We start from the raw sequence: 26,980 nt of genomic DNA, 5'->3' as shown, positions 1-26,980 counted from the left end.
TGCGCGTTCCCGTTGGGGGCAGTCGTTTTTCGACAAGCAGTCTCTTATCGGCACTACACCGTCAGAGAACGTACTGACTCACTTCCAGAAGACGTAAATATCACTCATACAGCAATCATTTATTTACTTTTAGTACACGAAACGGACGGTAACTAGTGAAATAGTGCGTCGTAATTGTTTATGTAGAGTTAGCGATCGCAGAATACAACGGTTACAGAGTTGTTTCCACCCGAGACAATGAGGAGGGTGCACAACAACATCAAGGCACTATAACAATACATGAAAGCGTCCGTATGTCGGTGTTTTTCATACACTTATATTAAATAAGATTCTTGAAAAAGAAATAAGGGGCTCCACTTTCACTGAACACGGCAAACCCGCGCTCTCGCGAGGGTTACTATCGCCACCGCAACGTCACAGTTGTAGCACCCAGCGGAGGTAAACAAACACAAAGCTAAACAAAGCTAGCAGCGTTAGCTCCAGCCCGTACTCGACGTCTCGACAATCACGGCGGAAAGGCGGTGGCTCGTTCGTGTGTCGCAGGGTAAATATTCCAGCTTTTAACGACGCAGCGATGTCTTCGCGTCAACATTTGAGACATTTAATCACCGAGCGACTAGCTGCTGCCGCCGAGGATATATTCTCAGCCTTCGAACAAACAATCGTCGACTACGAGGAGGAGGTGAATCGTCAGCGCAAACTGTTGGAGATCGTTTGCAAACCTCGAGTAAAGTTACACCGAATAGGTTTGTAAAACCACAATGATCTTTATAAATGCTAACAAGTGAATGTGACTTATATTGGACTTATTTTACTGTGCTTTTCCTCCATCCACATTACAATACATTCTGTCCACCAAGTTTTTACTTTGAAAAACGAAGAAGAACGATAGAAGCTAAATGTAAAGTGTTGTCTGCAGAGGAAGTAGGAATCCGAGATTTTTACCCACAGCGACTAAATATTATTAATATAAGGGCGGTTTCACCCATTTCACCCAAACGACCAATATACTTAAAATCATTATAATGCTGTTGTGTTTGTTTATTTACATTATATTATAGAGTCTGATTCAGTTTTTGTTTTATTTATTAGATATCTTTCAGGGTTAGGGTTGGATATGTTGTGACCCAAAGTGTGAACAGCCCCTCAACTTTGTGAACGCATGTAACAGTCCTGTGATGTACTGCTGCAGAAAGCGAAAGCTCTGGTTTTCTTAAACTGATCACGTTTATACAATATATTATCACGTTACCTAATCCTTATAACGTGATACAGATCAAAAAAAATGTTTCTGTAGTGGGTAGCACTGTTGTCGGTTTGAAACCCTGCTCTTTGTCCAAAAACATGCAGAGGTTGATTAGACACATTAAATTGACTGCAGGTGTCAATGCGGGAGTGAATGGTTGTGTGTGTTTGCCCTGTGATGGACTGGCGATCTGACCAGGGTTTTATCCCCACCTTTTGCCCAATGTCAGCAAGGATTGGCTCCAGTCTCCTTCAGACCTTCATATGGAGGTTAAAGCTGTAGAATAGATAAGAAGCTAACATCCTTCTCTTTTTACTTGAATTCCTGTTTGAAACATTCCTTGTTCCTCTCTGTGTCTCCAGAGCTTCCACAGCAGCATGTCTTTAAAGAGGGGGAGGTTCTCACTGAGCAGCAGCTCTGGAACCAGGAGAGGAACTCCAGTCTGGACCAAGAGGAACCAGAGTCTCTACAGATGAAAGAGGATCAGGAGGAAATCTGCACCAGTCATGAGGGAGAACAGCTTCAAGTGAAGCAGGAGGCTGATATAATCATGTTGACTCTTGGTCATGTGGAAAGTAACCTCATGGAACCAGAACCAGGCAGTGACCACCAGTTCCTCTCTCACAGCTCTGCTGTAGCTGAGAGTCAAGATCAGACAGGAAGTCACCATGTTGACTTTGTGTTTAATAGAAATGCAGAGTTAGAGAGAAGTGACGGGAACAACATGGACAACTGTCACACATCAGAGATTGGGTTTGAACCTCAAACAGGTCAAAGGTCTTTAGAATGTGAAACTGGTGGAAATGAATACGTCCATACGCGTGTATTTGATTTATATCAGAGAGAGCAACCGCATTTTTGCAATATATGCCGCAAATGCTTCACAACCAAAGCTGGTTTGTCGGCTCACGTGAGAACTCACACGGGCGAGAAGCCGTACACCTGTGAGACGTGCGGACAGTGTTTTAGGCAAAGTTCGACCCTGATGAAGCACAGGAGAGTTCACACAAACGAGAAGCCATATTCCTGTGAGACGTGTGGACAGCGTTTTAGAGAGAGATCCAATTTGAAAGTTCACGTGAGAACCCACACGGGCGAGAAGCCGTACTCGTGTGAAATGTGTGGAAGGCGCTTTCTACGAAGATCAAATTTGAACGTCCACAGAAGAACTCACACAGGTGAGAAGCCGTATTCCTGTGACATGTGTGGAAAGTGTTTTGGACAACTGACCACTTTGGTACGGCACAAGAGAACTCACGCAGATCAAAGCCTGTATTTGCAACAATTTTGAGGATTCCTTGGGGTATAAACATACCTCGATGGTCCAGATGAGAACTCACACAGGTGAGAAGCCATACCTCTGCAGCACCCGGGTGAACTCATTTGGAGACAGGAATAACAAAAGGAACATGTATAGTAATAAACAAACAAACAAGAGAATTTGCAATACAGCCCACTGCAATTTTCAAATCACAGCTGTCTTAAAGCCAAAATGTGTGAACTATCTGCACAAACATCACACAGTAAACATTTTAAATATGTTATTCAAATGAAAATGAAAATAATTATGTAAAAATAAACCATTCCCCCTTTTATCGCAATTAAAGTCGGAATGATCACAATTTGATATCTGTTCAGAATCGTTCAGCCATACTTTAGTCCAAACCCAACCTGGACTTGGGTAACAAGTTGACTGGATTCACCCTTTTAATTGTTCCAAATGGGCCACGTGGCCGAGTTGTGGCTAGCGCTGTTGCCTTATAGCAGGGGTGTCAAACTCATTTTTGTTCAGGGGCCACATACAGCACAATTTGATCTCAAGTGGGCCGGACCAGTAAAAATAGTAAAATAATAGCATAATAACCTATGAACAACAAGAACGCCTTGCTTTTTTTCTCCTTTGTTTTACATTTAATGAAGGATATTTTTACAAAACATGAAGTGCAATTTCAACAATATCGTGCCTAAATGTACTATTTACACATCGCACTGGATCTAAAAAGGCACAAACATTTTGTCACAGGTATCTGGAAGAGATTTAGATTGTAATCGTAGTGTGACATTTTAACAAATTCATCCTGTGGGCCGGATTGGACCCTCTGGCGGGCCGGTTCTGGCCCCCGGGCCGTATGTTTGACACCCCTGCCTTATAGCAAGGAATCTGTCGGTTTGAAACCCTGCTCTCTGTCCAAAAACATGCAGAGGTTGATTAGACCCTTTAAATTAAATTGACTGCAGGTGTCAGTGCGGGAGTGAATGGTTGTGTGTGTTTAGCCCCACCTTTTGCCCAATGTCAGCTAGGATTGGCTCCAGTCTCCTTCAGACCTTCATATGGAGGATAAAGCTGTAGAATAGATCAGAAGCTAACATCCTTCTCTTTTTACTTGAATTCCTGTTTGAAACATTCCTTGTTCCTCTCTGTGTCTCCAGAGCTTCCACAGCAGCATGTCTTTAAAGAGGGGGAGGTTCTCACTGAGCAGCAGCTCTGGAACCAGGAGAGGAACTCCAGTCTGGACCAAGAGGAACCAGAGTCTCTACAGATGAAAGAGGATCAGGAGGAAACCTGCACCAGTCATGAGGGAGAACAGCTTCAAGTGAAGCAGGAGGCTGATATAATCATGTTGACTCTTGGTCATGTGGAAAGTAACCTCATGGAACCAGAACCAGGCAGTGACCACCAGCTCCTCTCTCACAGCTCTGCTGTAGCCGAGAGTCAAGATCAGACAGGAAGCAAATATGTAGACTTTGTGTTTAATAAAAATGCAGAGTTAGAGAGAAGTGACAGGGACAATATGGACAACTGTCACACATCAGAGATTGGGTTTGAACCTCAAACAGGTCAAAGGTCTTTAGAATGTGAAACTGGTGGAAATGAATACGTCCATACGCGTGGATTTGATTTATATCAGAGAGAGCAACCGTATTTTTGCAATATATGCGGCAAATGCTTCACAACCAAAGCTGTTTTGTTGGGTCACGCGAGAACTCACACGGGCGAGAAGCCGTACACCTGTGAGACGTGCGGACAGTGTTTTAGGCAAAGTTCGACCCTGATGAAGCACAGGAGAGTTCACACAAACGAGAAGCCATATTCCTGTGAGACGTGTGGACAGCCTTTCAGAGAGAGATCCAATTTGAAAGTCCACATGAGAACCCACACGGGCGAGAAGCCGTACTCGTGTGAAACGTGTGGAAATCGCTTTCAACGGAGATCAAGTTTGAACGCCCACAGAAGAACTCACACAGGTGAGAAGCCGTATTCCTGTGACATGTGTGGAAAGTGTTTTGGACAACTGAACACTTTGGTACGGCACAAGAGAACTCACGTAGATCAAAGCCTGTATTTGCAACAATTTTGAGGATTCCTTGGGGTATAAACATACCTCGATGGTCCAAATGAGAACTCACACAGGTGAGAAGCCATATTCCTGTGACATGTGTGGAAAGTGGTTTGGACAACTGACCACTTTGGTATGGCACAAGAGAACTCCCAGTGGTATAAACATACCTCGATGGTCCAGATGAGAACTCACTCAGGTGAGAAGTCATACCTCTGCAGCACCCGTGTGGACTCATTTGGAGACAGGAATAACAAAAGGAAACTGTATAGTAATAAAGTAATAAAAAAACACCCACAAGAACTATAAAAATACCCAGAAAAAGACACTGAATTAACAGTAAAAGTTTTTTTCTCTCCGGTACTGTGTGGCTACTGGACCACACAGTGATGCAGGAGGTGAGGATGCTCTCCACAGCAAATCTGTAGAAGGTGGTGAAGCGGGTGCGAGTCCCAGTCCTGTCTGCCTCAGCTTCCTCAGTTTTTACCAAACTGCAGGCTCTTTACTCCAATTTAACAGCTTCAGTTTTCACAGTTATGTGATAGTTCTGCCACATGTTAGTGGAAAACCAGACTTGCAAGATCAGGGTCGCCCACCCGGCGTCCTCAGAATCAGGTTCAGGTCTCACGAGAAACACAAATTCCTTCAAGTACCGGTTATAGGCAAGTAGTAGCAATATTGGCGGAGTCGGCAAAAAAGAGGCAGAGAAAACTGTCGCTGGAGGAAGATGAAGAAAGTGTCAGCGATGACTTTGTGTTTGATTTGTCTGCTGCGGAAGCTTTTACTTCCTGCACGTGTCAAAATACGTTCAGACTGACTTGATGCATGTTTGCGCACACTTGGATCGTTCGATTTTGCGTCCCTGCAAACGGCGCAATTGTAAATTGTAAAATTTCTTCTCGAAATGAAGAGATTACTGTTTGTATGGATGCACTGATACAGTGCCGGGTCCGATGCTGCCCTTGTGTTCTCGTAAAACTGCTCCGATGCTGAAGAAGATGCATATTACGCATCTCAAAGTGAGCTGAGCGGGTTTGTACAATACTGGAAATAAAAGCTGAAATACCGATCTCTTGTCTTATATTTATCTTTCAGAATGATCTATTGTTGTATTTTGTTCATAGTCAAAGTGTGGCAGATAAAAGGTTATTAAGTTATAAAGTACTCGGTACTCGGGAAAGACACCGTACCGTGCATCCCTGATTGTTCGTGATGGCTCAAGTTGTTTCAATTTCTCATGTTGTTATTGTGCCATTTATGTAGAATTAATGTTAATTTATAAAGTGTGTATAAAGTCATTGCCCTGGTTTTCTGTCAGACTATTGTTTTTTATTTCACTAAAAGGCATGTTTACTCTTACCCGAGAGCAAAAGTTGTTGGTTTTTGTTTTTTTATCTTACATTTTATCGCAATATGATGACTTTATTCTCATAATGTTACCACTTTATTCTCTAAAGATTTGTTTGTTTTTTTCCTCTTCAGTTTGGCCCTAATACTGTCGTAGTTAATATTTATTGTGCATCATTTCTATTTTCACACAACATTACAAAAATGCTAAATCATTAAAAACCAATGCTAAAACATCAAGAAAACACAAAAATATTACAAAAAACACCCCTTAATGTGGTGTTTCTTGAATGTGTTAACTGTCTGCCTGCTTTTGTGTTTTCCTAAACGCTGTAGCGTTTGGCACTGCAGGGCCGCCGTACCTTTGAGCTGAACGGGACTATCGAACTTGGATCACAGTGCAGCTTCCGGAATGCTTTTATGTTGAAAGGCATTCACCGGATGTCCTTTGCGACGTCTTATCGCGACCATTGACGGACTGGTGACTGACAACAGGTGAACGAGAGTTCAGAGAGCGAACAGAGCGAAGCATCACGACACGGCGGCGGCGGCGCGTGGATCTGGGCTGACGGAGGGAACAGGAACGACACGGTAAAAAAAACAACAACATATCAAATGTAACGTTTCTGTCGTTATTTATCACGTTCGTTCAAACACGAGGCCGCAGATAAACCGCATCGTCTCGCACTGCTGCTGTTGTTTCTCTAAACGAAGCTTTCGTGAAACCCCGCCGTGTCGCCGCTGTTTGCTAACGTGCACGCGCAGGTGATTTTTAAATAAACACAAAATACCTTTTAGCAAACATGTCCGCCGACTGAAGACGTGATGATGGAATGAGAAGACAAAATAAACCAAAGTGTCGCCTTTTATGGTTCCCGCCCACATTTCTTTACCTCACTTTCTCAATAAAATGCAGGTTATGACGAATTTTGCCGTCATTTTAACATAAAAACACATTTTTAACACATGCTTCATGTAAAAAATAGACATATTTTGGCACACGGTAAAAAAAATAACACCTTTTCACATGTTGTTTACCTTTGAACACACGCAGAGTGTGCACAGTCTACCAGTGGCGTGTCCAGGAATTCTGTACTCGGGTGGCCAAGTTGGGATGACATTTCTTAAACCTGTAGGACTATAACTCATGTTTACTGTCACTGAATAGTCTTGGTCATTATATTAAGAATTCATTAATATTGTTTTCCAACCTGTGGTCCGAGCCTCCCTCGAGGGGGCGCCAGAGATCACATGGGGATTTTGTCTACTCTGAGGTTGTTGGGTTATTAAAATTTTAAAATTATACGGATAATCAGAACTCGGTATGACCCACATTAATACCCGTTTTTTTTAAGTTTACTTTTAAATGTATTAAGCTATTATTATTCTTTCCACTTCCTGTTGAATTGAGCCATTTATTTCCATTATTTTATAAACTTTATCGCTTCTTCACCTGATTTTTGTGCCAATTTCTGTCCGTTTTCACCTACCTTTAATACCTCAACAATGTGATCTATTGGGGAGAATTCCAGGAATACGCAGTGGTGCGAGGACAAATTGGTTGGGCCCTAAACATAAATACAAAATATATATAATCGTTGAATTTTAAGTGGTTATTCTATGATTCTATTCTGTGATTCTAAACCTTACTTAAGGTTCTTTCATTATGTCACTGTAAACCACTTAAACCAGTTACCAATAAAAAAATTGTGCCGATAAAAAGTGGTCCATCTACAGTAAAGCAACAAGAACACAAAGGTGTGACAGTGATCGCACCTGTAATCTGTTGTCATTGAGCCTAAAATAACTCGCCTCACATCAGTCACGCTGTCGCAACACCAGAGTATTAAAGTGCTGACTCAGCTGGCTACATGTCATCATCATTGTTGGCATTTTCTCCCCTCTCTGGTGTGTTTTGTCGCTGCAGGAAGACTTTGACAGGCTCAGCTCTTACTTTCTGAGTCCTCATAAGTACAGAATATTTGCCCCTTTTTTGATCATTAAAATCAGCCCATAATTGCTCATTTGTTTGCAGAAACATGACAAATGTCTGAAGCTCTGTACGATTAATTACTGAGAAAGTGAATGTTCAGACACTCGGACACAATATATGATCTTATGCATTATCCTCATCTTCATCTCTATGCCTTTTTTTTTTACATTTCTTCTCAGAAACATCCGTGACAACAAACCCACAGACTCAGTGTGGGCCTTTTTGAAGATGATTAGATTATGAATATGTTGGCATGAACCCAGAGTGAGACAGTGAAGAAATTCACCGCAGTCAGACAGCGACGTCTCCCCGGAACGAGGGAGTCAGGAAGGCAGCAGCTAATCTGGTTCATTAGATCGGAATGTCAGGGAGGGAATGCTGCACGACTGGATTCTTCCATCAGCTGGTGCTTTTTTAAAGGGCTCTGCTTTGTTTCATTTCTGTCTCTCCGGATCTGTGGGGATCCGGGTAAAATCTTCTCCCGTTAGTCTCTGACTCTTTTGGCATTTCTCCTCGATCTCCACTTTTATGATGAAAAGCGGTATGACGTTACCTTGGTTGCGTGACGTCCATAGGGACAAAAAGATGCGGGTTAATCGCGTTTTACGTAGCTGAACGACATCCGTACATCCCAGGAAAGAACATAAGCAGAGTGTTGACATCATGGCTCAGTGCTAACATCTCCAACCTGTTTTGGGATTTGCAGCGACGTCACGTGTGTGCACTGACTCAAAACCACAGGTTTACTTTCATGCAAGTCTCTCTCAAGGACATCTTGAGGGTGATGCTAGTTGCATAGCTTGAGGTGGCATTCATTTCTCACTTAATCAAGCTAAGGCCTTAGTAGGACTAAGACAGACTTGGCCGAGTCCGTTTGACTTTGTATCTCTATAAGCTAGTGCTAATGGTGAGATGCATCGTGCTGTGCTGGAGAAGCTTAAATCTCGTCTCTTCGTCAGTCCAAACGTGGGTCGTCTCCTGAGCCTTCATTCTCGCGACGCCGCAACAGTACTGCACTTTATACGTGGTCGTCTCCTTCTGTGTCTGGCTCACAGACCGGGGAGGACATTTTGGTGCATTCACAGAACGCCAAGTCCGACATAAGAGGAGTAATCGGACTATAAATCGTGTTATCCAGGTTTGTAAGTCCGACTTAAGGCCTGTACGTACTCTGCTAGAACAAGAACAAAGCTGGTTCTGGGCAGCACTTAACATACTTCACGAGAAACTCCTGGGAAGTCCTCATTTCCACATTAACCACACCCACTTCACATTTCTGGCCAATCAGGCAATAGTTGTCGGACACTGCACAAGGAAAAATAATAACGTCGTTCTTTGCTCGGGAGCCCTGGGAGAGAGAACAACTTTCTCCGTTCTTGCCGAGTGTGTACAGACCTTAAGTCGGACTAATAGTCGGACTAATGTGTTTACAGGACATTAAGAAGTCTTAGTCCGACTAAAACCTGACTAACATGCATGTGAACTGTCACAGCTGGCTCCATCCGTCTGGTAAAAGGACATTTTTCTGCAGATATCAGATGAAGAAGTATTTAATCTTATCTCGTTTGGCTTTCAGTGAAAAGTCGATATGATCTTGTGTATGAAGACATGTCAATATCACATCAGGACAGTTCTGTTTCCGTGCGGATACGGCAAAAAAAACAACTTTTATTTGCTTTTCAACTTTTGAAACAGATTAGAGCAAAATATTTGCAAAAGTTTCCCGACTGGGTCGTTAACGAGGAAATTCCGGGTGTTGTCACCCTTTACTTTAGTGAATGGATTTGTTGTGGACTCTCAAATTACACTGTCATTAGTGTAACTTGAGTGTTTTTGTACTACGGGCTGAACAGTTTCTTTAGAGACAGAGAAGCTTAGGACACAACCCGTGTAAACCTTTTATTTCCGGCTGACAGGCGCTGTAATAAGTCTCTCTCTTGTGGTTTCCTCCTGCCAGAAAAATCCCGCTTTAGTTGGAAGAGGATGATGGTACGCCCCGCGGTGCTTTTGTTTCCTCTGAGAGGAGAACTTCAATCGCTTGCACGCCGCGTCCTCATTGGCCTCCTGAGTGTTTCATGAGGGCGTCGACTGATTGGTCCGTCGTTCCACTTGGAAGACCGGCTCGGCCAATCGGCGTCTGTCTGGGGTGAGAGAGGCGCTTCCTTTTTTTTCTCCCCCACCAGCTGCTGCAGTCAATCAGCTTATTCAGTGCTGTGTGTGTGTGTGTGTGGCCACCCTTCCCTCTCCCCTCCCTTCTTTTTCCTCTACAAAACAGTCAGCCCACCGTCCTCTCCACTCCCATCCCCCTTTTCCTCACACACACTTGTGAATACACATTCAAGCTCTGCTGCCACATGAGGCAGAGTGTGTGTGTGTGAGTCACTGGAGAAAGTTACACCAGCGTGTGTGTGTCTGTGTGTGTGTTTTCCATGCAGCAGCAGTTGTGTCTCCACTGCAGCACTTTTTCTGCATCAGTCAGGACGGCGCTCTGCGACGGAAGGAACTAAAGCTGACACAGGGAATCTGCACAAGGTAACAACGTCAATAATAACAGTCTGCTCTCATGCTGATGAGACACAGTTAGTCTCATGACGTTATATTTAGACTTATAAACATGCTTTCCTAAGTTAGTTTTCATTTAAAAGGCAAATCAAAATCAAAAACTACACATTTTTTGTAAAATGAATGCAATGTGGACTTAATTTAGGGGCAAACTGATCTCAAGGTACCGAATGTGAGACTCTAACAATAATAAGAAGAAGCAGAAGCAGCATTTAAAAAGAGATAATCCAGCATGAGGGAAGCCAACTATCGTATAAATCACTGACACCGCACAGTGCAGTAAACGGAAAAGCTCAAATAAGTACATATCAACTCAATAAATATATAAAACAAATAAATGAACACTCAATTATTTGGTGGCCTTGTTGTAGAAAGTATTGGCCACAAATTATCCATTGTATGAAACTTGATAAATGTTGTTAAACTTTATTTTTGCACCCACAAGTTGATTGTTTTTAAGTTTTGATGACCTGTTTTGTGTAGTTTATACATTGTTTTGTACTATTTGTTCCCATTTAAAGGTTGTATTTTATCAGAGAAAGCACATCGGCGTAAGTTATCGGTCATGGGCTGCCAGGATTTCTAAAAATATTACATCTGGGTCGACCTGTCGTCGAGGATTCACTGACCTAAATCCTCACAAAAACAGCAGGAACTTACAATCAAAACAGAAAGAGAAAACATCAGAGTCACACAGAAAATCAAACTGTCGAACTGTGTTTTACAACATGTAATGAGAACATATGATGCATGGAAGAAGCGCCGAGACTGCGGGTCGTGACTCACTCTTCAGTCAGACGTTAAAATTAAATCACAAAATTAAACCTGAGAGACTCAGAGTCAACTCTTCCAGTGCCGGCGCGTGGCTGCTCAGCTCAACCATGTAACGACTCATTTTCACAGCAGTGGAAAGAGTCGCGGCACTAGAAACTGAGTTGGTGAATTCAACATGTTTTTGGCACTAACTATTACACCTTAAATCAAAGCGCAGGAATGTTTTGTTCTCTGCCTGCTGAAGAGAACATGAGTTAAAACTTTGCCTCATATTACATATATTTAGTCAGTGGCCGCTTTCAAGTTGACCATGAAAAACCATAAATTGTGCATTTTATTGTTTCAATTACGATTATTGACGCAAACCGTTACAAAAACAAATAATCGAAACAAAACTGCGCCTTTTATTCTGAAAAACACAGACATTCAGTGGAATCCCGGGGTTAAGATGTATACACTGTACAATAAATGATAGTTATTTTAAATTAAATTCACAATTTTATCTGCAATAAATTCTATTTGTTTCGAGTTCAAGTCGACGAGTAATCGTTTGAAATAATTGTGATTGATTGTGATCAAAAAAGTGTCGGGTCAGCCATTGGTGGCAATAGTAGATGTTATCCATGCTCAAATGAACGGCACTATGTGTGCGACTAATTTACAAATACAAAGCAGCAGTTTTGCATCTGTTACAACAGTAACAGCGTTAGTACTGTGGTAGTCATCGATGAACCATGGGAGGTTTCTCGGCGCTGGAAGTCTGAGTTCCGACTACAAATGGAACGCATCGTGAAGGCAATGATATCCACACGGACACAGAGCAAAACATATGGGATCTTTTTCTTTGTCATTTTGACAAAGTTAAGTTAAGATTCAGGAAATATCTACACCCCTAAAACCACTAAAAACACTGTAGTCCATGTGCCAGTCCTGTACGCTCAGCTAATAAGGCTGTATCACCGTGTGCTTGCCGGTTTGCTAAAGTCAAATTTTGTCCATGTTCACAAAATGACCAGTGTTTACTTTCAAAGTCCTCAATTAGCTCAATTTGAAGGAAACAACGCAGTTTGTATCAGGAAAGGTTGAATTTAATGACACTAGTCCTCCTTATGCTGTGTTTCCATCATAGTAAAGTACAGTTTGGAACGGAATGGAATGGTAAAGCGGCGTTTGCCTCGACTTCCATGAGATATTTGCAGCGATTGCACGGGCCTGACTGTACCAGACCATTTGACTCTGGTACCCCAAGGCAAGGGTACCAGAGGGTGGAGCGGTTGGTTATTTTGGTACTATTCCTAAAAGGAAACCCCAAAAATATGTACCCTACTGTACCAGACCAAACTGAACTGCTCCTCTCGGTGGAAACACGGCTATGAAGTTTCCAGCCCAGCATCTAAACAGTGTCTCTTTCTCTTTGACAGTGAACTCCATCATGGAGGTGCCCAGGAGGCTGCAGCCTTCCTCCTACACTCTGGCTCTCCCAAAACAATCCTCGATGGCTCCCCTTGTCACTTTACAGAATGTCACTAAGAGAGATTCCTTCCCGGAGGATGGACCCGCGGAGGAGAGCGTCTTTGGAGAGGAGACGTTGGGTACAGAGGACGATGTTTCCGATGTTTCTGCGTCTGTCGGAGCGTCTGCCGAGACCTCGGAACTTGGCGATTCGAGGTCCATACTTTCCTCGCAGGACAGTTTCTCAGAGGATTGCCCTGTTTCAGAGGAGCGGTTGGCAGAGGAGGCTGAAGAGGCCAAGAAGAAAGCTGAAGAGGAGGAGGCAGCGGCGAAGGAGAGAGCCGCCCAGCGACAGCTGATGGCCCTGGAGGAACTGGTGCAGTCTGAGAGGAATTATCTGCGAATGCTGCAAGTTAGCACGGTAACCATCAGGAGCAGCCTGCAGAAAATACAGGTACTAAAGCAATTTCTGGACTTTGATCCACTGGATCCAGAACTTTCTGAGTCTGTATGGAACTTATAGAGCTTAGGATGTTGCCATGGGGGCAGCGGGGCCTAGGGCTGAATAAGGCACTCAATCCCCCAGGGTTTTTATGATGTCATCAGTGGGTAGATTCTTGCCAATCTTTGACGGGAACATATTTGGGGTATATTTGGTCACCTACCAATCACAAAGAATTCTGGTTGATCCGTGAAAAACTGTAGACGGGAAGGCGAAACCTATCGATAAACCCAAGCAGTGGTGGTAAAAACAAACTGGACCAATATTGTGTCCGTAGTTCATCGGACATCTTAGATTCAAATTCTGTTTCTGACCAATCACAAACACACCCTCATTTTTAAACCTGGGCTTGACACTTTTGATAATTGTCACTCGACAAAACTTAAAAGAAGTCTGACACAGTCAAATTCTACAAAAAAAACAACAAGAATTTTGTGACCAAAATAACCAAAGGAAGGTTTTTAATTGCTCACAATATGAAAACAACAGAATAAATCTTCTGTTTTACATCTGGGACGTTGCCCTAAATCGTCTTTGCTTGTTAAATTTAACCAGCCATTCCATGTGGAATTGGCTCTGCAGCGTCCACAGATACGGTTTGTTTTTGTTAGTTTTTCAGTACATTCTAGTTTGTTTGTTACTGTTTGCAGCAGTAATTCAATGAGACCTCCGTAAAAAAAGCCGTCGATAGATGAGCGCATGAACATGAAATAAAAGTGTGGTGAACACTCGCTTGAAGGTGAAAAGTAGGATGAAAATCTGGGATGTGATGGACGGTTGGAGAGGCAGCAGAGTGGAGGAGTGAGAAAGAGAAAACAAACGTCCAGACAAACGAGGCCATTGTGAGGAAAGGAAAGTTGCTGCGTTGTTTTCTGTGGTCTCTGTGTCGGTATTGTTCGCTCTGTCACTGCCCGTCTCTCCCACTCGTCTTTCATTAGCAAGTTTATCAGCTGAGCATTAAAGTGTGAGCCGGTCAGCTCCTCATGACTCTCTCTTCCATTCTTTGTCCACAATGTAGTCCGTTTTCATTAAGAATACAGTGTTTTTTTATGTGTTTAAACTTGAATTTTTTGTCATTTAAAACTGAGACTATTAAAAACTCAGGACCAGTTGTCCTCATGGAGAGAAAAACCTGGTCCTACTGATGCAGAACCTCATTTCTGAGGAGCAGGTGTTTAAGTTTAGGAGAAAGATTTGAGTTGTGGTCATCGGTTAGGGTTTGGTGGCGTGGAAGGGAATTGGCCATGTAACCCTCGGAGTCCGGTCCAAATCCTCAGCAGTTCAAGGTCTGGGGTAGTCCTGAGCAACCTCTGTTCATTGGACAACTCCACCACGATGGAAACATTGGCTAAACACAAATTTACTCTTTCTTCTCCCTGCTCTCCTTCAGCCTCCTCTACCGAACCTGGACAGCATGTTTCTCTACATCGAGGAGGTGATCGACGTGTCCACGCGGCTCCTCAGCTTGCTGGACCAGAAGCAGGTTCGGCCGGGAGATCCTCTCTTCCTGGAGACGCTCTGTAAGAGGTTTTCACTTCACACTCGGTACCACCGACACTAACTGAGCTCTGCTCTCTGCTTGTAAAGTTTATTACTCGGCTTGTTTCGCTGTGAATGTTTGCTTTGCCTTTTTATGGCTCTGGCGTGTGTTTTTAAAAACTTCCTTCAGCTTCTTCAGCTCCTCTGTGTTGCAATGTTCCTGATTGAATGTGTTGCAATAACAGAATGACTGTTTATCTTGTTTACCACATACGGCGCTTCTTCAAAGAGTCAATAATCGGGTGCAAACCGGTTTTATGTGTGTATCTAGTCATGTTATTTCTTGGTCCTGGTTAAACGTTAACTATTTTGTTCATCGATTAATCGCTAATGTGAATATTTCCCGCCGTGCAACACGAGGGGATCATTAAATCGGAATAATCGTTGGTTTGTGGACGGAACAAAACATTTCCAGCTTTGATCAACATGTTTCCTGACATTTCAAGGACCAAAGGATGCATTGATTACCCGAGATTACAGTTCAAATTAAATCTGTGCCACCATTTAAATTACTTTTCAAGATCTCCTCTTCTTAATATTTTACCCAGACATGTTTTTCCTTTCCCCCCGACAGGTTCTTCCTTCCTCAGCTTGTCTTCAGACATCGAGGCGGCGTATAAAGAATACCTGGCCAACTACAACAACGTGACGGTGGTGGAGAACAGCTACAAACAGAGGGAGGCGCTGTGGAACGAGCTCGTCAAGGTCATCAAAGACGCGGCGTAGGTTCATATTCCTCATAGCCACGTAACGGGAAAATCAAGTGTATAAGTGGGTAGAAACGTCGAGTAACCGTCCTCATCTCCAGGCCTGAAGTCAACGCCACGTCCCTGAGCTTCTTCCTGGTGATGCCAGTGCAGCGGATCGCCCGCTACCCCCTCCTCCTGCAGACCATTCAGAAACACACGGACGCCGCTCACCCGGCGTACGCTCTCCTGGAGCGCACCGCTCACACCTCCATCGCCTTGAACTGTCGCATCAACGAGTACAAGCGCTTCAGAGAAGTCGGTGAGTTCCCGACGATCGCGGATAATCACATTCAGGCTCTCGGTGACTAGCGTTGTTGCCTCACAGCAAGAGGGTCACCGGTTTGAAACCCGGTTCTGACGAGGGCCCTCGATTTTGGATATCGTCGTCATGTCGCGGTCGGGTAGCGATGACTTTTCCTGATTTTAAAGGCTGTTGCGTAGATAATCTAATCTTATAATTTATTGAATTAAATAGGTGAAATACACAAAATATTATAAGTTAGATTTGATATATTGATTAAAATACACTTAAAAAGCCTCTTAATAACACGTTTTTGTAATTTTTGCCATTGGAAGTTTGTTTTGAAACCAGAAAACCCCTTTGTCAATGATTAGAGAGCAAATTATTTATATTTTTGCTTCAGTTTTGTTGCAGGTCATAAAATCAGTGTTTAAAATCGTCACATGTGTTTTTTTTAAGCCGACAAATACAAGAAGACGGAATCGTTAACCATCATCGACAAGATCAACCGCCTCAGCACCCACAGCATCGCCAAGAAGACGGCGAGACTCGGCCAGCAACTCAAACACGAGACCGGAATCGTGCCCAAGGTAACGCGGATGTTTAATAACACCCCCACACACACACACACACACACACACACACACAGTCCCTGTGCTGAAGTGTCCTTGAACAACAAACACACACACACACACACACACACAGAGGATTCCTGCTCTGGAAACCAATCACTATAATGTGTCAGACATCACCGAGACGAGGCGTGGACGTAGAAATAAATGAGGAAACGTGTTAGAGGTGATGTATCATGGGAACTCACAGTGCACTTCTAAATCCTGAGAGTCATAAATAACCTCCCAGTCCGCACCTTCACTTCACTGCACCTGCAAACACACGAGTTGATGATTTACTAGTGAGTCGATTGGGATTAGACGTGCTGCGTTTGCTTGTCCGTCTCTGCTGTTTCAGGCAATTTCAAAAGACGACATTTGCATATTCTGCACCAATAAAGAAGAAATAATAAAACCTCCTATTTTTTTATTAAGATAAATAATAAAGGAAACGCTCTGTGCTTTGCGTCGTAGCTGGTCGATGAGGAGTTTGACGCGCTCGAGGGCTTCTTCTACGTTCTGGAACACGGCATCCTGCAGCTCCTGGACAACGTGGAGACGTACCTGCACCACCTACAGGTGAGCTGAGGACGCACGAGGAGATGTGCGTGTTGTGCTCTGTTGTTCTTTTTTAATACAGCATGAATGTATTCTGGACCTTTAAAGTCTGTTTTATATCTGACTGGCTCTGAATCGTTGTTTTTTTTCCCGCTCCCTTGTGACTCACGGAAAACTTGGAATGTATATTTAAGTTTGAACATTTCTCGTGTTTCTGACTCACGCTGTTTAAACTTCCTCATGTCCTGGAGGTTAAACACATCAGTTTGTTCTTCCACTGTGTGGAAACTTCCTTTCCGCGTTGTTTTTTCCGTGCACAGACAGAAACACTGGTAAATTCAGTGGCTCACTATTCATTCGTGTTTTTTTTGTTGACGTTCCTTCCTCTGTTTTCGTCTGCAGGCGTTCCTGACCTGCAAAACAGAGGAGTTTGACTTTGATATGGACGGAGAGAAAGCGCCCATTTGCTACAAGGAGATCACGACAGCACTGAGACAGTGGATACTTCCGACTTTTGTGAGCGTTTTCCTCATATTTTTATCCAAAGTCAAACTGTAATGAAACAAAGGCAGCAAAGGATAATGTCGCTAATGCTGAGATAATGTTTTCCTGACTGAAATGTCCAAGACTGAAGGAAATCTAGTTGTAAAAACATCAAAATAAAGCACCTATGCAACGTAAGGGTGTCAAACATGACACGAGCGCCTATAAACATCATGTCTGGTCAAAAGGGGGCGGGTCTGGAGACATTCTGGTTGATATTTCACACAATTTCAAAGTAAAAGTGTTTGTTGACAATAAAAAAAACATATTTATCATGCAAAATTAGTCTATTAATAAGAAAAAGAGACAAAATAAAGAACTAAACAATCTTATGTTCTCATGAAAACACAATATTAAGTGTTGCGTCGCCGAGTTTGACACCTGTAGCCATTCGTTTAAGTACATATATACTTGTTTATCCTTTGTTGTTGTGCTTATTATGTGTTTGGAGCTCCAAAAGTCATGTGACTCAGTCAGTGCTGGTTCCAAAGAGTGTTTGAAGGACATGGCTTCCTGCCAGCACGCTAAGCTGCCAGAGCGCTGTCCTGTGTTTTCAGAGGACTGTAGTCGTTCCTTCCATTCACCATTTTCTTCCTTTCTTCTTCAACAGGAGAAGAGGATGAGGACGTTGATCCACAAGCCCCTGTGTGACCTCCGCGACCTCCTGGTGGGCCCGAGGAACCTGATCAAGAAGAGGCTGGACAAGCTGCTGGACTATGAACTCCTCGAGTCCAAATCTAACCTGAGCTACGAGGAGCAGGCCGTGGCCAACACGTACAGGTAGTTATTTAAAAAATGACAGACTGAGCTCGTGGTTGAGACCGAGAGACTAAGAACCTGAACTTAAGATATAATTACAGTCATATCTCTGTCCACGTGTGCATTTAACCTCTGACACACCTGAGAACTGACCACAGCAGTAACGCTGAAGCATGAAAGCAGCTGAAGCAGAAGCTTAAATTAAGATAATAATAAGAAAAACCTTATTTGTATTTACTCTATGCCCAGTTTTCAATAATCCAGCTCAACAATTTTTTTGGTAAATATCAGCCAACGATGCTCGAGATGTTCTACAGTCGTCGTCTGCAGAAGTTACAAAAAGTATAACATAATGTTATAACAACCTAGCAGTAACATTTGTGCTAAAATGAACACAATTTTAAATGAAATGTTAACACTGGTTTACAGCTGAAGGTCGAGTTGTGACCAATCAGGAAGCAAATGCAGGAAACTATAATGTTTTTAAGGTCCTCCCCTGTTTTCTTCTTCTTCTTCATCCGTTTCTTCTTCTCTCAGGACAATCAACACGTTGCTCCTCAAAGAACTTCCTCAGTTTAACGGTGTAGCTCTGCAGATGATCTGGAGAATGTTGGGCACGTTCACTTGTCTTCACAAAGACCTCACGTCCGACATGGAGCAACTCTTCCAGAGCTTTGCACAACAGGTAAAAAATCTAATCCAATCTAATCTGATCAGAGTGTTTCTGTTTCATCTTTTTGATTTTGTATTTTTTTTTTTTTTGTCTAGCTGCCTCACAGCTCTCTCAGCCCCGGTGTATTCTGGGAGTGGGCGGAGACCGCGGTGTTGGAAGGCGCGAGGAGGCTGGACACTCTGGGTCGAAGTGTGCAGGACACACTCAACGTGCCGGCCGTCCAGGTTTGAGTTTAGATCAGACTGTTGTGTTACATTCACACAGAGGGGTAACGCGTGTGCGTGTGTGTGTGTGTGCGTGTGCGTGTGCGTGTGTGTGTGTGTGTGTAAAAATGATGATCAGCACTTCCCTATGCTGCCGCGTCGTGTCTTTGTGTCGACGACGATGAGAGACAAGCACGACGCAGCAGCCGCTCGACTTGTTCTGCAACATTTCTTAATCTTTTCGCGAAGAGCGCTGACATTTTCAGTAACGAGAAACCCTGTACATTTTTTCCATCACCTGTCAGAGTCACATTAATTGTTTTCCCGTGAGTTTCTATGACTCAGCACAAAAGAAAATGATAGTAACTCCCTCCTTAATTCCTGATGCTCAGCGACAATTAAATGAGGTCATTTCTGGTCAGAGGTCGGACTTGAGTGAAAGGTTTTGTTTTGGTTATATATTTGTATATTATCTTCTATATTTATATCACACTTACATAGGATTTGGATGTGTTTTGAAGCAACTTTATTTATGAGGCACTTTTCAAACACAAGGGCAGGTTGAAGGTGCTGCTGCTGCTGTACAGGCACGTTTATATAAAAACAACACGTGACACAATTCTGAGGAATGTAAATTGAATATTCCAGTCCATACAAAGCTTATTATGAAGACTCACTTGTTAAAAAGAAGTAAAAATGAATAAGAAGATATGAAGAGCCCCTCCCCCATTCACCAAACCACTTGAATTCATAAATTCTCACTAAAAAATGATGCTTGTGCAAACTTAAGATAGGTTTTTAAGCAGGATTAGGCCCCTTGAAATGGGATTAATTGAGTTATAATAGGGCCCAGACAATAATAAGTAAAAAAAAATTAAATGAATGCAAGGTATTTAAACAAAAGAAAATCAGATTAAAAAAGCAGATTAAGATCACATGTTCTCCTCTGCCTCTCTCCAGCCTCTGAGTCCGTCGTCCCAGCAGCGTCTTCAGCAGCTCATGCACAAACACGGCTCTGGAAAGATCTACCAGGTGGTCGGTGCGGTGGTGGGAAGCCGAGACCTGGACCTGAACCTGGTCAGGGGGGAGCTGGTGGCCATCGTCAGTGAGATGGACAGTCGAGGAGACAAGAGGAGGTGGCTCGTCGATGCCGGCGGTAAAAGAGAAACGACTCAAAAATAGACGTGAAACTGATCTGTTTTCCCCAAACGTCTTATTTTTTCCACAAAAAACAAAACAATTCCCTTGTAATGATTTTTATTTAGTTGAGAAACCAGAAAATATTCACATTTAACAACAGAAAAAGAACACAACACGGTAGTGTGAGGCCGCTGCAGACAGCTCTTTGACACCATCTTGTGGCTGATCTCTGTAATGACTCTGCACTACTCACACGGATGAATCATTGGATTACAGGTTCTACCAGATTAACTCATGGATTAGTGTTTTAAATGTTGAATAACAAGTAACTTGACTTAATGTAGGCAGGGCAATGTATCCATATTACATCTATATTTTGACATAAGATATTGTTTTAGTTTTTTTTCAATATCGTCATATAATCTGGTTTTAAAGGCTGTTGCATTGATAATTATATAATTATTATATTTATTATATCGAATACATTTGTGAAATACACTAAATATTAAGTATTACATATATATTGATAGAAAATACATGAAATCGGCAAAATGATTTTTAAAAAGTCACTTAATTGTGTTATATCAGAGTTTGACCATGTTTATGGTCAATTTTCACTCCTTTATATCCTTCAGAAAGTGTCGTTTACTGACACGTATGAATAACATTACAATACTATTTCCACTTCCCGCAGGCAGGCGAGGCTACGTTCCTGCCTCGAAGCTCGTTCGCTACCATCAGCCATCAGAGGACCCGCCCCCTTCGCCACACCTGACCTTGCCAGAGAGCATGATGGGAGTCAGAAGACACTCGTACACCCCAGAGAGCCGGCCACTGAATGTCAGGAGCCAGCCGTGCTTCCAGGTGATTGAATGACTTTTCTTCACTAAGACAATAAATCAGTTTTCCTCATGTCATGTAGCTAGTCTTAGTCAGACTAACATACCTGGTTGATGTGACTAGTCAGTTTAATCCTGCATGTATACGCTTAGTCGGACTGGAGTTGGACTTTTGCGCACGCACCAAAATTCCCTCCCGTCTTTGACCTGGAAGTAGAAGGAGACGACGTATAAGCTGCAGTAAATCGATGCCCGTCTTAGTCAGACTATGGCCTTAGCTTGATTAAACGAAATAAATGAACACAAATGTAAAACAGTAGAGGTGCAAATACTCACTTTGTCACTCACTGTAGTGACTAATCACTCCACTGGGTGTGACCTCAGTCTTTGGATTGAATTCCCTTTGTTCATCGATCACCTGCTTTAAGGCGGATAAACTGGCCATGCACGTATTTGTCAACGTGTCTTCAATAGTGTTAAAAAAACAAATAATCAAGGTGTAAACAAACCTGATAATCGGGATAAATGAACAGAAAAAGGCTCCTACAATCACGGAAAGCATCTAGACTTGATCACATGGCGCTGCCTAACTTGTGTCCACTCTTTTTAAACAAGCCTTTAGTTGAACGAGGGTTTTAAATGATTGTCTTGTATCGTATTGAGATCTGTTCTTTGGTTGTTGTTGTTGTTGTTGTTGTTGTTATCGTGACACACTTTGTGATTTTATATCTGTGAATTTGACGTACTTACTTATAACATGACATAACAATGTGATACCAGCAGGTGGCGGCGTTAAACAAACAAGTCTGAGTATACATTTTACTCCTGAATATTAAGTCTGTGGCATTTTCTACCAAATATTCCTTAAAGTAAAGCTAATTAAGTAAAGCTATAAAGTCACAATGGTGTTTTACATAAAGACACATCAGCATGTAAATTAGAGAAGCTGGAGGTCGAACCACTAAAATTCTTTTGGTGAGGGGACGAGAATAAAGGTGCGTTTATGTATTTACTGTCCTTGTCTGGATCAGTGATCGTCAGTCGTGAGATGCGGTGTTGGTTAAGGTTCAGATTAAGACCAGATTATGGTCAGTTAGGCAGGAATTGACTGTAGTTACGGTGAGATAAATGGTTTGAGAGAGAGAGAGTACAGTGTTGCCATGCTAATGTAAGTGTGTGTGTTAATGTAAAGGTCCATAATTAGCAGTTTAACCTTGTTAAGTGGGTTATTGTGCGAAAGGTTGAGAGGTAATTTATGCGAGGCAGTGCTGCAGGATTAGATAAAGTGTGTGTGTGTGTGATTTACAGTGAGTAGAGTGTCATGGCTGGGAAATCCATGATGGTTAATGGGGGAGTGTGTACATGAGAGAGAGAGAGAAGGGGGGAGGCAGGATGGGGAAGCAGGATTGCGTCGGCCATCGTGAGTGAGTGAGTGTGTGTGTGTTAGGGGGACTTGTCTCCTCGGTGCCTGTTAAAGTGAATGATTGCTCCAGTGACCTTACAGAGGAGTTTCCTCTCACCTCCTCCTCCTCCTCCTCCAGACCCTTAGTCTGAGGAACCATGTCCCCACTGATCGCTGCAGAAAATCAGGTCATAAAAAACACTCACAATAGAGTAGAATAGAACTTGATTGTCCACCATGGTGGAAAATTCACCTTTTTCCAACGTTAACCCTCTCAGGAACGTCGTGATAATCTGGCCGCCTGGATTTATTTTGATTTTATGGCTGTAGAAGTGTCTAAAAATCAGTGATTCTCATTACCGTAACTCCATTTTTGTCCCTTCTTCACCCAAATAAATGTCATCTGGATCCACAATACCATAAAAATGAAGATTACATCAGGTACAAAGGTTTATATAAAGATGTAATATATAAAACAGAGTTTGTTGCATTAATGAAATTAAAATTAATGAAAAAGACGAGATTCACCAGCGCGTCACACGTTTGTGACGTCAGCTTCTCTGAACCGTGATTCCTAAACGGTTGAATAACTGCCAGATATTGAAAAGTGAACGTTATCTGAGAAAAAAGGGGCAGAAGAACTCAATTATTGAACATTTTTTTTGGACAATTCTACAGCCATAAAATCAAAATAAATGACAGTCAGAAGAGGGTTAATCAATCTGAAAACTCCTGTGACCCACCTGTTGGTCCTCGACCCAGTATTTGGGTAGCTTCCTGTTTTTGTGCTCTGCCGCTGCCATGACTGTTTGTGTTTTTGTCGTTTTTGACTCAGTTTTCCGTCTCTTCCAGGTGTTGGCAGCCTACGACTTCTCGGCCAGAGGGAACCACGAGGTGTCCATCCGGGCCGGCGAGCCGGTCCGCGTCCTGGAGAGTCACGACAAGCGAGGGAACGCCGAGTGGAGCCTGGTGGAGGTGAGGGGCGGGCAGAGAGGCTACGTGCCCTCCAACTACCTCATAGTATCGCCGCTGAGGATGTGAGCCGACGGCTGTGACGCTACTTCCCGAAAAGAAGGAAGTAAAGAAGGAAGTAAGGGTCAGGTGTCGAAGCTGCTTCTCAAACTCAAAGCCTGTATAGCTTTTTTTTACTTATTTAGATTTCATCTAAAAGGCCAAATCTTGCTTTTGATGTTTACAAATGGACGTTTTTTCTCTCCGTGCCTTTTCCTGCTCCCACCCTAAGATTAACACCGCTTTTACTTTTACCCAAGTTTTCCATTCCAGTTTTGCATGTGCGGTTTGGACTAGAGATCGACTGTTGGGCTGATTGTTGGGGCCGAAAATTTGCAATTCTTTTTTCAAATTAGGGTTGTAATATATCCAAACATATCGTAATATATCCAAACAAGTCATAAAAGCTAATCTTAATACACCAATGATAACCCACTGTTATTTGTGGGGTGCAAATGGACTTCGTGTGTGTTCTGCAGAAGTGATGAAATTTACGAGGTTTCATGAATGCTTCTCGAAGCCACTCCTTTTACGATAGCATAATAGCATTTTTCCTAGAAATGCCCATCCCCATTTTAAGTCAACATTAATTGTGATTTATTAATCAGCCTATTATGCATTTTTTTATTCTCAGAAACCTGATCAATGTTGCTTAGTCACTACTATTTTTTTGTATTTTTAATGACGTTTTCCATGTATAATTTAGTTAATACATTATTTCTTACTGTATATAATTGCATAGAACTGTAGATTTGAGAAACAGACCAACAAGTTACTGTAGATAGATTTTATTTGTTATCATTAAAGCCTGATATTTGATCAAAAAGTGGGGGAAAATAGCCTAGCTTAACTATATGAGCCAAAAAAATCTGCATCAGTTATCGGCCGTCGACCTCTAGTTTGGACGATCTCAAAATCTCAACAGTGAAAGTGTGTGACGTTGTTTTTACCGCTTGAGCACGGACGATAAAACCGTGGCAGAACAATCTGAAAAAAAGGACGAGCTTTCAAATATAGCAACAGTGTTTTTCTTATTTTCCCTGGAAACAGAATCTAAACCAGCAGATTAGTGAGCGTGTTATTGCTGGAAATAAAGAAAACCTGAATAAATATGAAGGATGATGCATCACCATGTCCTGCTCATGGACACCAGGACGAGACGACGCGTCTCTGCTGACGGAGCCGAAAACTCAACCCGGCGTCTCAAAGGCTGAAGGACGATGTTAAAAGTTGCACTGTAAAACTTTACTGGACAATTTTGTCAAAGTGACGGGAAGCGACTTTCCAAGGCTGAGTCGTGAAGAGAGACACGTTTGGACACTAAGACCCGACGGGACACTACTGAACTGAAGAAAGACGTGTGTATGAGTGTGTGTGTGTGTGTGCGTGTGAGAATGTACCTCCTCTTCCTCACCTGACGTAGACAAGTCATGTGACAAGAAGAGATCAATCAAATGAGGGCTTCTCAATCAAATGATCATTGACATTGTCCACAAACCAAAATGATCCAGTTTTAATCATTTCTTTGTTACATGGACCAAAGAAACCAGAAAATATTCACATTTAAGAAGCTGAAAAATCAAATCAACTAATTAATTGATTTGTTAAAATACTTGTATCAACAGAAGGGGACGGACGTATCGTACCAAAGCACTATTCTAACGCCGTGGCTAATTAGTCGAATAATCGGCGTCATATCGTGACACGTGTCTAATTGACTAATTTCTCATTTTATTTCTAGTTTTTTTCTTTTATAACTTCCATTTGTGCGTTTTCTCCATAGACCATACATCACGTAGACGCACCTCTTGAGCGCTTTTTACTTTGACTTTTTTAATCAAAATGACAAATTATGATTTCATAATCGTGAGCCATCCCTCATCAACAAACGAGTCTTCTAGGAGCGACAGCTGTCCAGTAATAGGGTCTAAGGACTTTTGTCCCATTTTATAATGGAAGCTACAGCCGACTTCAGTGGACGCCTTCAAGACGTCGCTTCTCTGTCGTCTTCACGTTAAACCCACCTCCAGTGCCAGGAGATTTCATAATCCCATCCAACGATTTTGACATTCTGGTGTTTTTTTTTTGTTTTTTTTTTATGAACGTGGAGTAGTGTGGACGTTATCGTGTGTGTGTGTGAGAAGTCTCCTCCTCCTCGTCCTCCTCACACTGACGGGGACACGGTGCTCTCATCATCTCAGACTCTGTAAGGTGATGTAAATGTGAAATGTCTTCAGGCCTGAGTGGAGACGGAGACACAGAGGTAGAGAGAAGAAATGGAGGAAAGTTTCCTCATCAGCCTTGTTCACCCCGTTTTTTATTTTTAAAGGTGAAGTGTCACAGCTGCTCGTTCTCTCTCTGTCCTCATTACAGTCCCAATCATGTCCCTCCTCCTCCTCGTCCCCTGTCGGGTTTTTTTTTGGAAAAGTTGAACATGGCAGATGTTACCGTGACACACTGACAGGACAGAATCGACCCACTTCTGTGCTTCGTTGGACACCTGATGATGCCTGTTTCCATGGATACCGCTCAGTCCATGCCGGTCGCGTTGGCTCTGTGGCAGCTCCTCACGCCGCTCTTAATTGTCAAAGCTTTCTTTTATTATTTTTTTACGCGGATTAGTGGAAAATGTGCCACTTCATTATCTTCACTTTTTTTTATAGAAACGACGTGATCTGTGATCCGTGTAAAACCTCGGCTGTTTTTTGTTTTGTTTTTGTTTTTTTGGGACGTGGAAGATTCCTTTTCTGGTCCAACACTCATCAATCTTCTTCACGCAGACAGATTTAATTAAAATTTTTAGATATTAAAAAAAAGGGCTCTACTCTATGGCAGTTGGTGACAAATTGGCGAACGTAGCGGAGCGTTGAGTCGCTGAAGAGACGGATATTTCCCCCAGGATTTTTGGTGTAGACCAAAACGGAGATAAAAAAGGGAGAGAGGATGTTTTTTTAATCTTCTGTCAGAATAAAATCCAGTTGCCTGCGATTTATGTGACGTAAGAACACAAAACTTCACAGGCCAGATGTTTGGTGGTAAATGTCGTCGCTACAGCTCCGATATTATCACAATCCACAATAATAGTATATTTAAAGCAGAATAATAGTCACACGGGTTAAACGCAAAATCAGTCGAATTGTGGTAGTTGGGGCACACCACAACCCTAGTTATAGCTAGGTGTGCTAACTAGCAAGCTAATCTAGCCCTTTTAGGCACTACGCAACATTCCGATTATTATTGACGCCAGCAGGACAGGAATGTGTGTGGACGACTTAATGAATTGGACAAAAAAAAAGACAGATAGTCGGGTAGTGTTTCAGTCAAAACCGAACACTCAGTTGGATCTCCAAAATCTTAGCTAGCTAACTATAGCTAATCCCAAAATTGTTGTCAAACTTGACAGGGCTTTGCACCCAAGTCCTTCCACACACACGTCCATCCCAGATGGTGGCGCTGTCTTGAGGAAGATGGTAACCCTGGAACCGCAGCCATGTTAGC

The 26,980-nt window shown here is 42.6% G+C and overlaps 2 protein-coding genes and 1 long non-coding RNA gene across 3 annotated transcripts; 2 read left to right on the top strand and 1 right to left on the bottom strand.

Annotated features, from left to right (window-relative positions):
• Positions 1-18: 18 nt before the first annotated feature.
• LOC122778821 (zinc finger protein 771-like) lies at positions 19-6,405 on the top strand. The gene is made up of 4 exons (XM_044040923.1): positions 19-746; positions 1,609-2,424; positions 3,677-3,711; positions 6,268-6,405. Exons 1-4 carry the CDS (start codon positions 575-577, stop codon positions 6,403-6,405), a joined length of 1,161 nt encoding a protein of 386 aa, XP_043896858.1. The 5' UTR covers positions 19-574.
• arhgef37 (Rho guanine nucleotide exchange factor (GEF) 37) lies at positions 6,319-25,021 on the top strand. The gene is made up of 16 exons (XM_044040420.1): positions 6,319-6,522; positions 9,882-10,070; positions 10,360-10,456; positions 12,682-13,166; positions 14,605-14,734; positions 15,328-15,475; positions 15,562-15,761; positions 16,203-16,333; positions 16,829-16,933; positions 17,315-17,428; positions 18,066-18,235; positions 18,752-18,899; positions 18,983-19,111; positions 20,051-20,246; positions 20,925-21,094; positions 23,324-25,021. The coding sequence occupies exons 4-16, from the start codon at positions 12,693-12,695 to the stop codon at positions 23,510-23,512; spliced, it is 2,304 nt and encodes a 767-aa protein (XP_043896355.1). The 5' UTR covers positions 6,319-6,522; positions 9,882-10,070; positions 10,360-10,456; positions 12,682-12,692; the 3' UTR covers positions 23,513-25,021.
• LOC122778480 lies at positions 20,824-22,363 on the bottom strand. The gene is made up of 3 exons (XR_006361435.1): positions 21,406-22,363; positions 21,177-21,276; positions 20,824-21,001 (listed from the first exon to the last, which is right to left on the bottom strand). It is a non-coding gene; the product is annotated as an uncharacterized LOC122778480 (long non-coding RNA).
• Positions 25,022-26,980: the final 1,959 nt, after the last annotated feature.

Source organism: Solea senegalensis, linkage group LG12 (assembly GCF_019176455.1).
Source record: "Solea senegalensis isolate Sse05_10M linkage group LG12, IFAPA_SoseM_1, whole genome shotgun sequence".
NCBI classification, from domain to species: domain Eukaryota; kingdom Metazoa; phylum Chordata; class Actinopteri; order Pleuronectiformes; family Soleidae; genus Solea; species Solea senegalensis.
This window is presented reverse-complemented; position numbering and strand designations above follow the sequence as displayed.